The sequence below is a fragment of the Rissa tridactyla genome, chromosome 1 (genome assembly GCF_028500815.1).
Source record: "Rissa tridactyla isolate bRisTri1 chromosome 1, bRisTri1.patW.cur.20221130, whole genome shotgun sequence".
Classification (NCBI taxonomy): Eukaryota; Metazoa; Chordata; class Aves; order Charadriiformes; family Laridae; genus Rissa; species Rissa tridactyla.
In genome coordinates this window covers 11,965,810-11,978,383 of record NC_071466.1, presented here as the reverse complement: position 1 = coordinate 11,978,383, position 12,574 = coordinate 11,965,810, and the positions used below count along the sequence as shown (strand labels likewise).

The 12,574-nt window shown below is 48.0% G+C and overlaps 2 protein-coding genes and 1 pseudogene across 2 annotated transcripts; 1 reads left to right on the top strand and 2 right to left on the bottom strand.

Annotated features, from left to right (window-relative positions):
* Nucleotides 1–12,574, top strand: part of LOC128902432 (olfactory receptor 51E2-like) — a 107,676-nt pseudogene that overhangs the window by 61,969 nt on the left and 33,133 nt on the right.
* Nucleotides 510–1,250, bottom strand: LOC128916999 (olfactory receptor 51L1-like). Its single transcript, XM_054219407.1, is given in 2 exon segments — nt 510–901; nt 904–1,250. Coding segments are annotated over 2 exon segments (681 nt in total). The 5' UTR covers nt 1,193–1,250.
* On the bottom strand, nt 6,072–7,016 carry LOC128913311 (olfactory receptor 52R1-like). Its single transcript, XM_054210591.1, has one exon. The coding sequence runs from the start codon at nt 7,014–7,016 to the stop codon at nt 6,072–6,074; it is 945 nt and encodes a 314-aa protein (XP_054066566.1).

Below are 12,574 nucleotides of genomic sequence, written 5' to 3'. Positions count from 1 at the left end.
AAGCTGTGATTCGTGCTGCTGGAGCTGAAAGTCACCATACTTGAGACACTGGCACAGGTTGCCCAGAGAGGTGGTGGAGGTCCCCATCCCTGGAGACATTCAAGGCCAGGCTTGATGAGGCTCTGAGCAACCTGATCTAGTTGAAGATGTCCCTGCTTACTGCAGGGGGGTGGGACTAGATGGCATTTAAAGGTCCTTTCCAACCCAACTATGATTAGTCATGATCTCCTCCTCGTTCTGGCAGAAGCTGTAGGTCCAGCTGACACAGTGCTGTGGAGAAGGTGGGAACCCTTAACCCCACGCCTCCGCTGCTGTGCCCTCCTTGTCTAAAAAGAGGAGCCATTAGCTTAGGAACCCCAGGCAGTTACAGCTCCTGCATTACTGACCAGGCATCTATAGAGGGCTGTAGATTCTGCAACACTCCTTTATACAGCAAAGAAACTGCTGTGGGCGTAGAAACAGGGTACGCTTCATCTGCTGCATAGAAAGAGTTTAAAAGTTCAGGATTCTCAGCAGCCAAACGGATGACAGGATGGGGTAGAGAGATCTAAATTGTTATTCACTAGCTGCTCTACCATATGCAAAACCTCTTGGGCCTCCTGTGTCCTACATCGGTGTCTTCTTGGAACGAGAAGTTTGTGCATCCCCCTGCAGGTCTGTTTGGTTTTCACACTGTAAATAATGGGGTTAAGTGCAGGGGGTACAAGAGGGTTGATAGCCATGAGGATGTGAATCAGAGGAGAACCATGTTTCCCAAACCTGTACACCATGGACGACCCAATCATTGGGATATAATAAACTGAAACAGCACAGATACTAGAGATGCAGGTGTTCAGGGCCTTGAGATGCTCTTCCTTGGATGTGATACTCAGCACAGTCGTAATGATCATGACATAGACGGGATGATAGACAGCAAGCCTTGTCCAAAGGTGGCCGGGGCGACTAATAAGCCATACCTGCTGTTCACCTTGACATCTGCACAGGGCAGCTGGAGTAAGTTGGGGTGGGCACAGGAGGAGTGCGCCAGCACATGGGACCTGCAGAACGACAGCTTCTTCAGTATTGGCAAGGGGAGCAAGAGGCTAATGCTCCTCACCATGAGCCCCAGCCCAGTGACACCTGTCCTGGGGTTGGACAGGACAGCTGCAAACTGCAGGGGGTTGTAGATGGCCACAAAGTGGTCAAAGGCCATGGCCCCCAGAGTCCAGGATGGAGAAGCAGTGAATGGAGAACATCTGGGGATGGCAGGCATCAAATCTATCATGCCATAAGGCAAAGTTTTCTTCATGTCTCTCTCCCTGCAGTGATGGAGATCCAGAATTCTGAGTTTGCTGAGACAGCAAGAGGATGATTTACCTTTGTGATTGGTTCTCGGCATGGAGAACTACAGCTCCCACAAGTCAGAAGGCTTATGGAGTTCGAGAGACACAGCACCTAGTTGGTGGTTGAATTATGGCCTTCTCTATGCCGGGACACAGAGATCTGTTTAGGAGATTGCCAGACGTGATACTGTATTGACTGTGTTGCACCAGAGAGCAAAAAGTCTTAAGAGGTGGCATCTGGACGAAGAGTGAAAGCAGACTTGTATCTCACGCAGAAAGCCTGTCTCGGGACTTGGGAGTTACGGAGGGAGTTCACCAGCCCTTGCTCTGGCTTTTCCTCGTCCTTCTCTAGAAAAGCAAGAGAAGGAGCACCAGGCAGGTACCTAGATGTGCTCTGACATTGCCAGGTGACACCCGCCCTCCCCCCCCGCCCCCCACTCAGATATCTGAGTGTGGTTTCTAGCGCTTTATGAATGAGATTCCCATAGCCCTGCTGTGCAGATGTCACAGAGACCTCTTCTCTGCTGGCTGTGAGCTTCATCCTCATTTTAGATATTTCTTTTTCTTTTTCTTTTTCTTTTTCTTTTTCTTTTTCTTTTTCTTTTTCTTTTTCTTTTTCTTTTTCTTTTTCTTTTTCTTTTTCTTTTTCTTTTTCTTTTTCTTTTTCTTTTTCTTTTTCTTTTTCTTTTTCTTTTTCTTTTTCTTTTTTTTAAAATTCTTTGCCCCTCCGTTTTCTTTCTTTCTGTGAATGAGTATCAGACTTGGTGATCTTTCTTTTTCCTAAAAATAACCTTGGCAGCAAAGACCTGATATAAGTGCCTTTGCACCAAGTGGTTTCTGCATCTTTGAGAGCTGTGCACAGCTGAGAACCCAGATAGTGCAGCAACATTTTGCAGGATCCAGCCAACAAGCACTCACCATCGTGCTGCCAAAAAGCACCACTGTGAACATCTCCTAGCGCAAGAGCGAAAGATTTTGGACTTGGATGTTCTCCACTTGTACAAGTGCAAGTGCTGGTTTCCAGTAGAAATGAAGTAAACAATAACCAAATCACCCTCTCACAGGGAGGAGAGCTCTGGCAACACCCTGTAGTTTGCAGGAACCGCTTCTGCATCCTACTCGCCCACCTTCCCAAGCTGTAACACAGGCAAGGGTTGTCATTCCTTGCAGGTCATTGTCCCCTCACCTGGGTGCAGGTGACTGCTGTGTAGGTATCAGCATCTCAGATGGTTGTCTGGACCCCACCAGTCACGCTGGGGAACAGGGACCACGAGAAAGCAGGTTGTCTCACCCTGGTGTCTACCCAGGTCAGACGAATGGTGTGTACAGTCCTCATTGATAAGAACAGGGTCTGAGGGTAACAAGCTCTTCATTAAGTGTTCAAGGCCAGGCTGGATGGGGCTTTGAACAACGTGGTCTAGCGGGAGGTGTCCCTGCCCAGGGCAGGGGAGTTGGAACTAGATGGTCTTGAAGGTCCCTTCCAACCCGAACCATTCTGTGATTCTGTGATTCTATGATTACATGTGCATCCTCCCTCTAAAACTAATAATCACTTTAACACTAATACTACAGTACTACTGCCAAAGTTATCTGAGATTGTCTAACATCTGACATGTGAAAGGCAGTCCTGAAAAAGCAGATCACTTTGCCTTACATATGGAGCAATACCCAAATATGAGCTGCCTGAACATCTCGCCTCCAGGCTGCCAGTGAACGCATCCATCCTTGTATCGCCACTCCACAAAATACCCCAGGACGCCCAGGCTCACTGGGGACTTCTCTTTTTTTTTTTTTTTTATTGATCGATCCACTATCTCAAAGGAGATGGTAAAAATGTCGTGACACCGGTGTCAAGTCGGGGGGCTACTGTGGAAGTGCCTTAGGTCAGCACCAGGAGCTAAGTAGGACTAGAAACTAGGTGTAAAGTCAAAGCAGGTCTTGAATGTGGTGTTGGCTTCTGGGTTCAAAGAGGAGACGTCAGACAGGAGGAAACTTTCCCTCCGCAGAGACGAGAAGGAGAGATGTGAACCTAATGAGAGGAGAGAGCGATGGTGGCAAGATCTCCCTTTCCTGGCAGCTGTGGCCTCAAGCACCACTGTCAGGAGATGACACTCCTGAAATCACTGGGCTACCCATCAAAACATTCAGCTTTGGCTTTTTTCAGCAACGGGACCATTTGTTGCCTTTAGGTTTCAAAGCACCACCCCAGAGTTTTACACCTGCCCCATGAAAGTGTGCTTGTGTCCCTGGTCTGGGTACAGACCTCCTCGGCTTTCCCACTGCTTTCTCCAGGCAGGTCACATGCAGCGTTAGCAGTGACTGGAGGGACCTGCTGACCCCCTCCCACCACAGCAACCATCCCCATCCATACTGTGCGGTGATCCAGATGTCACAGCCAGCCTTATTTACTTACAGAGAAGGGAATCTTGAATCACGAAATCACGGAATCACGGAATCTTCAGAGTTGGAAGGGACCTCTAGAGATCATCTAGTCCAACTCCCCTGCTAAAGCAGGATTGCCTAAACCACATCCCTCAGGGCTGCATCCAGGCGGGTCTTGAAAATCTCCAGAGAAGGGGACTCCACCACCTGCCTGGGCAGCCTGTTCCAGTGCTCTGTCACCCTCACTGTAAAGAAGTTTTTCCGTGTATTTGAACGGAACTTCCTATGTTCTAGCTTGTGCCCATTGCCCCTTGTCCTGTCGCTGGGAACCATTGAAAAGAGCCTGGCTCCGTCCTCCTTAAACCCACCCTTTAGGTACTTGTAAACATTAATCAGGTCCCCCCTCAACCTTCTCTTCTCCAGGCTAAAGAGTCCCAGCTCTTTCAGCCTTTCCTCATAAGGGAGATGCTCCAGTCCCACAATCATCTTGGTTGCCCTTTGCTGGACTCGCTCCAGTAGTTCCCTGTCCCTCTTGAACTGGGGAGCCCAAAACTGGACACAGTACTCCAGTTGTGGCCTCCCCAGTGCAGAGTAGAGGGGGAGAATGACCTCCCTCGACCTACTGGCCACACTCTTCCCTATGCAGCCCAGGATGCCATTGGCCTTCTTGGCGACAAGGGCACACTGCTGGCTCATGGATAATTTGCTGTCTACCAGGACCCCCAGGTCCTTCTCCTCAGAGCTGCTTGAAGTAGGAGCCCAAGCTGTTGGTGCTGAGTATCTGATATTACATGGTGGTGATGGCTTGTATGCACACATCTCACAGGTCACAAGGAGCTATATGAGTCAGAGAGTCACCTTTACACGTATCTGACCAGCAACGATCCCCTGCTGTCATTTCTCCCCTAAAAAAGCCATTTCAGAAGACCTCTCCCATTGCCACCGGAGGAGACAGTGTGGTGGGGTGGATGGACCTTGGTCATGAGGGCAGCTCCCATGTTGTTAATGAAAATGAAAACAACATTTTTGTGGACTCTGCAGGAAAATGGGGGTTCTACGTCACCAGTGCATCAGTCCACGAGATATGGTGGAGCCCTTCTTTAGGAGCAATGGTGGTGGAAGTGGGTGCTCTGAGGCCAGCTCTTTGACAAACTGGAATTGTATCTCTCCTCCTTCGGCTTCCCCTGCCGCTCGTCTGCGGTCCGTGAAAAGATGCTTCTCTCTTATCTGAAGAAAAAGGATGAACTGAGTTGAAATTTAAGTATTCTGCTGAAATGGTGCCAAAAAATATTCATTTCCCATTTTGTCTGCAGCCTAACATCTGCCTCGCTTCAGCAGAAGTGCATGTTCTTTTCCTGCCCCACCACCCCCCACCCCCCGCCTCCTGCTTCCCCGCTGGTATCCATCCAGCTCACGGAGAGATAGCAGAACCCGGAGCCTCCTCGTAGGCGGCCACGATAGTCAGGGCTGCTCAGGAAGACAGAGAGCTCCAAGAAATGCCAGGCCAGGTTAGAGATCCCCTCTCCATCCGTTAGTGCTCTTCACCTTGCGCTAAACATAGAGCGAAGGTCCGTAGCGTGTTTGAGTCTCGTAACTTGAATTTGGGTCGTCTGAGCTTCATCTCTTTCTGCTTCCTACCTTTTTCAGATATAGAGCAGTGATTCTGTAAAACATGTCTGCCTGTTTATTGGGATAGTTGGCTTATATTAGTAGAGTGCCATCCTGTTAGCAATGATCTCCCTGTGATAGGTCACTCCAAATAATTGCATCAGTGAGGACTTCTGATGTTTTTGAAAGGGTTTATGTTTACATAGGACTTTTGGAATTGCTACCATAGGATTATTGTATGTTTTGCCTTCTTCACAAAAAAAAAAAAGGATAACGCTTACAATTGAATTCTACCTACTTCCTTCTACAAGGACAGTCACCATTCCCATCCGAGCACCTTCCCATCACACAGTCCAGGGACACTCTTCATATAATGAGAGCTGCTGCAGGAAGATCTTTTGGGGGTATTCAGCCTTATAGTGTAAATATTTTAATAATGATGGGATAGTTTTTCTAATAGTGAAAGAATTTTAACAGTGAGGAATCTAACTTCTGGGAGGGGTGACCTCTCCATCTCCCACTGGTGGTAGGAGCCAGACTGAATGTCTTTATGCCAGGTTTCATCACACAATGGATGAAATGTCCTGGATGGTGATAACAGAAGAGACAATACAGTGATTTCTGCAAGAATGCATTGCTTAAGCTCCAGGCATTGAGGAAGGGTTCCTCCCTGAACAAATAGCCACAGCGTTAACTCTCGTTAAATTTACCAGCGTTATCAGTAAATTATGAGCACAGTTTGAGGCACATACATGTGGGTCAGTTTCCCTTCTGCTGGAAGAGGAGGACCACCCTGTCCCAGAGCTTCTTGGTTCTCACCCCATAAACAATGGGGTTTAACACGGGGGGCACCAGCAGGTAGAGATTGGCCACCATTATATGGACCGGGGGAGGGATGCTCTGCCCAAACCGGTGGGTGAGGAATGTGAAGAGGGCAGGGACATAAAAGGCAAGAATGACACAGACATGGGATGCACAAGTGCTGAAGGCCTTGAGTCGTGCCTCTGCAGATGACAGCCTCATTACCACCCGCAGGATCATGGTGTAGGACACAGATATCAGGATCATGTCAGACCCTATCACTATGAAAGCCACGAAGAGGCCGTAAATGACATTGACTCTGGTGTCCCCGCACACCAGCTTCACCACGGCCATGTGCTCGCAGTAGGAGTGGGAGATGACGTGATGCTGGCAAAAGGGCATCCTGTGGAGGAGGAAGCAGAGGGGACTCACCAGGAGGACCCCACGCACCAGCACCAGGCTCTCGAGGGCCACCACCACCGGCACAGAGAGAATGCTGGAGTGCCGCAATGGGTGGCAAATAGCGATATAGCGATCCAAGGCCATGGCCATGAGCACGCCCGACTCCACCGATGAGAAGGTGTGGATGAAGAACAACTGAGCAAGGCAGCAGAGAAACCCAATCTCCCCGTAGCCCAGCCAGAAGATGCCAAGCATTTTGGGTAGTGTGGATGTCGATAGGACCAGGTCAGTGAAGGCCAGCATGGCCAGGAAGAGGTACATGGGCTCGTGCAGGCTCGGCTCTGCCATTATAATGAGGAGAAGGGCGATGTTCCCCAGCACAGCAATGGCATACATGATGCAGAAGGGGAAGGCAATCCAGAACTGCTCCTTCTCCAGCCCAGGGATGCCAATGAGTAGAAGAAAAGGAGGGTGGGAGAAGGCAGTAGAGTTCAGAGACATGAAACCCTTCTTGACTATTGCCTACACTGAAGACTCTTGTGTCCTGTAAAAAGAAACATCAAACACCCTCGACCTGATCTGGTCAGTGGCAACCAGAGATTGGCATGAGGTATGGTCTAGAAGCTCAAATTCCCCACACATCCATCCATCCCAGTGACAGCTGCTTGCACTGGTTCAAGAGAGCACTTTTGAAGCGAGTGTCCTGCCGGTTTCCACTGCAAGTGCTCTGTCCCACCTGGTGGAGCGGTCCTGGAGCAGGCAGACCGAATTCCTCCGGGATCAAACAGAAGAGGAAGACTGCCCGAGGTGCACACCTGATACTTCTCCAGTGTCCGAAGGGTGTCCAGCCTAGGAGACCAGATGAAAGCTGGCCTAAAGTAAACCTTCTTGAAATGTGCGCAGTGGGGATACGAGGTCATTAACACCAGCCCTACAGCTTTCCTTCTTGCCAGTGTAAACGGAGGCAACAAGTGCTTGCTTCAGTTAAGAAACATTTAATTTCAGGGCAAAAAACTGATCCAGTGCCACAGTATTTGACACCTGCCCCCCCCCCCCCGAAATGCAGTGCTCCAGTGATGTCCATTCTCCCCCCAAAAAAGGCTGCAGCTCGCTCAAGCCCCTGCACGTTGCTCAATTCGTGTTTTTTTTCCCTAATACCTGGTGAAAAGGATTCCTTGAAGACCCCTGCAGCACAGATTAGGTCAATGTTCCTGACCTGATAAGACCCTTCAGAAACCTTCCTGCGGCCGACCGCACTTGTGCTGGGGAGCTGCAGGGAGCAGAGAGATGGAGGAGACGATAGCAGCTTCCCAGGAGGGAGCTGGGCTTTTCCTCCCTCAGGTGTCGGTGCTGAGCTGTCTCCGGCAACGGGCTCCGCTTCCCCTCTATCCGGAGCCAGATTTCACACCACAACCACTGCATCCCAGCCCAGGCCACCAGTCATCAGCTGGACCTGGGCTGTTGGGGATGCGCTTGAAACCATACAAATACGTACGGCTCGGGGTCACCTGCACTCTGGGAGAGATTTCCTCGTTGTTGGGGTTTTTTTCGCATGTGGCAGTAAACATCCTAGCGGTGGAAATTCCTGATATTTTTCTTTCCTCCTTCCTCCCAGCTGCCTCTGTTGGTGCTGCTTTGCCTAAAACTTCATTCTTCCACGGAGAACACCAGGATAGAGAATGCAATTCCCAGCCAAGGCAATGTGAGACACAGGACCGTGCCTGCAACATCCACCGACTGGGGGCTGTTCAACACTTTCTGCTGCTGCCCAGGAGGAGTCATGGCATAAAAGGCCTTATTGTAGAGCAGCAAATTGCTGCCTGAACCCTAAATACTCACCTGCCTCCTGCAGGTTTCCAGGCAGGGACTCTGCACTGCAGAGACCAGGAGATATTTATCTGTCTGACAGATAAATCCCAGCAGGGTGCTCTGTAGTTCTCCTGATACTTAACTTGTAATTAGAGAGAGAAACAGACAGTTTTTAACCCCCTCAACGCTGACAATCTCATAAACACACCTGCCTTTTGCCCATGTTTGTATCTGTTTTCTTGCAGCATGTTTATTTGGAGGAGACTTAAGAGTGATGAGGTAGCTCAAAATTAAATCACAGGACTGAATTCAGACTAGAAACTTTTTACAATGAGGGTGGTGAGACTCTGGCCCTGGTTGCCCAGAGAGGCGGTCAGTGCCCCATCCCTGGAGGTGTTCAAGGCCAGGTTGGACGGGGCTTTGAGCAACCTGGTCTAGTTGAAGATGCCCCTGCTCGTGGCAGGGAGTTGGACTAGATGGTCCCTTCCAACACAAATCACTCCATGATTCCACGATTCTATGATTCTGTGATTCTGTGACTGGGTTTGTAACTAAAACTGCAGCAGCATAAATTATGAAGTACTTTCCAAACAACTGCGATCTATCCTCTCTCTGCTATGCTTCATCCATAGCTCTAACACAGGCTTAGAGAAGGAAATCAGTAACACCATCCCCGTTACATAGATGGAGAATGGTGAAATAACAAGAGGCACATTTGAGAGCCCTCTGCATGTTTGTTAAGTAACTCTCAGTGCTGTGTGGCACGCTGCACCTCCCTGTGCTGTTTTTGTGGAGTTCACGCAATACTGCATTCTCTGCCGAAACTTTGGCAATGCCAATTTCAATTAAAAAGCAAGTCATGCAAATAAACCCCCCTTCCATTAGGGGGGAACCATCTCAAACCCCAAGGCAGCCTACTGAGAGAGTCTGGGACAGCAGAAATGCCGGAGCATGGAAAGATGTTGGATCCCCAGGCCCAGTCTCAGGAGAGAGAAGAGAAGAGAAGAGAAGAGAAGAGAAGAGAAGAGAAGAGAAGAGAAGAGAAGAGAAGAGAAGAGAAGAGAAGAGAAGAGAAGAGAAGAGAAGAGAGAATACTTGAAGATCCTCCAGGAGATCTCCAACAACTGCTCCAGCTCCATGCAACTCCTCATTGCCTTCATTGCCACATCCAGGCCTGTGTGACTCCCTGTCCTCCACAACCACTGTTGTGCAAACACATCTCCATCTTGTCCTTCCCTCCCTCTCTCTCCTTGTCCCATCCCTTCTCTTTTCAGTCCCTTTTGCAACTGAACCAGGCTCTTTCCTCACCTTCCTGGAGCCAGCTGGGCCCCAGCTAAGTTGATCCAACCCCACCTCTGGCTCTTGGCCCTGCTCATGGAGGAGAAGTGGGTTCAGATGCCCCATGCTCTGGTTGAGGCTTTTCTTCTGTTGCTGGGGCCTCAGCAATGGACATTTCAGATGGAAAGGGTTGCCATAGTCATCAGCAAAGACACACTTTGAGGAAGAAGTCATATTCCCTCCCTTCCCCAGCAAAGCAACGCTCTGTAACTAAAGTTTGGAAAACAAGATTGAAAGCGAGAATCCCACACAGTTTTCATTCGTACCCAGGAGAAATTAATTTTGCCTCCCTGCTCTGAGGCTCTACTAACTGTTTTTTCTGATAAATAGACGGCTAGGAAGTATAATACAGAAGTTTCAGGATGATTCATTCATTTTTCTTTATTAATTTTTCTTTCAGCACAAAAGGAAAAAAAAATAAGGAACATACAGAGAAGGAGCAGGAACGTTTCTCAATGCCACAGGCATCTGAAAAGAATTTAGAGCCATAGCGCACCTCTGAAAAATTCATTCACACTTCCGAAATCACATCAGGCAGGTACAGATTGTTTTCATTTTTATAAAATTTTGTAACCCTTCTGAGCTCTAATAAAACAGACTATGACCAAAATGACAGGGGGCAAAATTGCCTTTAGTTCCCACATGGCAACTACTTGTAATTCACTTAAATGAAAGTATTTGTTTTGAAATAAAATGTGCTTTAATTTAGCAGAAAAGGCTATAACAAGACGTGTTTCATGGAGACTGAAACTATACAAGCACAGACTACAAAAAGGGCACCCGTTTTACTCTCGGTGTTAGCTGGCAATTGGAAGAATCTGCACCAAACTCCCCCAAATGTTGCTGCCATTTGAAGGCCCTGATGCAAGACAGCGTGTGTCTTTGGTAAGGTACCTCTTTTACCACACCTAGAAGTTATGGATGAGATGCAAGAACCCCTGAGTGCAGCATTTAGACCTATCTCCCTGATGGAACTGCCTGCTTTCCACGTTTCCCTGTTTTTCTCAAATTATTTCTTTTTCACAGCTAAACGTGCTTATATTACGCCAGCGTGTAAGGGGGAAACAGGAGCACATGCCAAGCAAAGGAAGGTTGCTCGGAGGGGTTGTGCTGCCTCCATCCTTGAAGGTTTTTAGGACCCAACTGGATAAAACCCTGAGCAAACTGGCCTAACGCTAAATGAAACTTCTCCCTGCAAATCTTAGACCATCAAGCATCCTTCCACTTGCATGGTATGAATCAGTGCAGATTTACATGCTCTATAATTTTTGTTTTTCTCTTTCCTCCTTCTCTAGCAGTTCTTCCTGATATTCGTTGTTTTGGGCTCTGGGCTCTCTGATCTGCCGTGCCCCGAAAGCACTATCCCACAGTCTACTCGTCACTTGCTAAACTAACGAAGTGGAGTGAGTTCAGCTGATGGCTCCCAGGGTGGCTGGGGTTGGAGCAATGCTCCATGAGGAGAAGCTTAGGGAAATGGGCTTGTTCGGTCTGCAAAATAAAAGATTTTGGGAAGACCCAACAGCAGAAGAGCAGCCTTCCTCTACCCTTATCAAGATGATGAAGCCAAGCTTCTCACAATGTGGCATGCAGGAGGATGAGAGAAAGCAAGCAAAAGATAAAACAAGAGACATTCAAACTGGATATAAAGAGAAGCTTTTTCACAGTATGGACAACCAAGCACTGTAATAGAGACCCAAAGAGGTTGTGCAACATCCATCCTTGGAAGCTTTCGACATCGAACCGGATAAAGCCCTGACCAATCTTGCCTGACCCTAGAGTTGCCCCTGCTTTGAGCAGGAGGTTGGATTAGAGATGTCCTGAGGTGACTTCCAACCTGAATTACCTTGTGATGGAGACATCAGTGTTCAAGAGCACCTGGGCCTCCTGATGGAGTGTAGATCAATCTTCTTAATAGTACCTGGTGCTGCTCTAGCGTTCTGTGAAGGGTCCTGATGTGCAAGGTTTTGTGCACTACTGATTTATGTTCTGTTACTCCTTGTGTAGTGAAAGCCAGCGTGTTCGAATTAGAGATCACGCAACCCTGGCACCTCTCACTGGAGGAATCCCAGGGGCTGTTGAAGTGGGAACAACAAACACATCTCTGTGCGTGGCAATGCAGCCACTTCAAGGACGAAGACCACAATTCATGATAACCAACAACAAGGTAAGAGTTTAAACTGAGGGGAAAAAGAGAGATTGCTTGTTTCTTACTACTTTTAAAGAAACAAATTTATTTCTAAAAAGGCAAAGAATATTAGGAAAAAACCTAGAAGTGAGGCCTCTTCAAATCTGTATGTTTCTTGGTAAAATCCTACTGTACAACATTCTTTCCCAGGGTCTCTAACCTTTTTTCCAACGTATGAAGTGGTGTCTCCATCCTTAGAGCCATTCAAAAGCTGCCTGAGCACAATCCTGGGCAACCAGCTCTAGGTGGCCCTGCTGGAGCTCGAGGGCAGGACAAGATGACCTTCAGAGGTGCCTCCAACCTCAACCACTTCGTGATTCTGTGATGGTGCGAAAACAAATGCACTTTGCTTTCAGACCTTCTTCATTGGCCCTAAGGCTTTTGTCGTCCATCATATTAAAAGAGTTTTGAGTAGTGTCCCACTGGTAGAAGAGTAATGAGAATAAAGACAGAAAAGGCTGTCAGGTACTCTGCTTTATGGGGAGTACCTAGGAAGCACGAAAAAAGCTTGAAAGCTGAAGATCTTGAACCTAATCCATAACATTTTAGGTATTCCAAGCATGTATGAAGTCAAAGGTATGAAACACATTTGATTTAGAAAGACCACTTCCTTCAGCTTGGAAGTATCACATTTGTATTTATTTTTTTCTCTTGAGAGGTTGTAATATTATTGAATATAATTATTAATTGAAATTATTTGTACAGTTTTACCACTAACCCTGGCTCT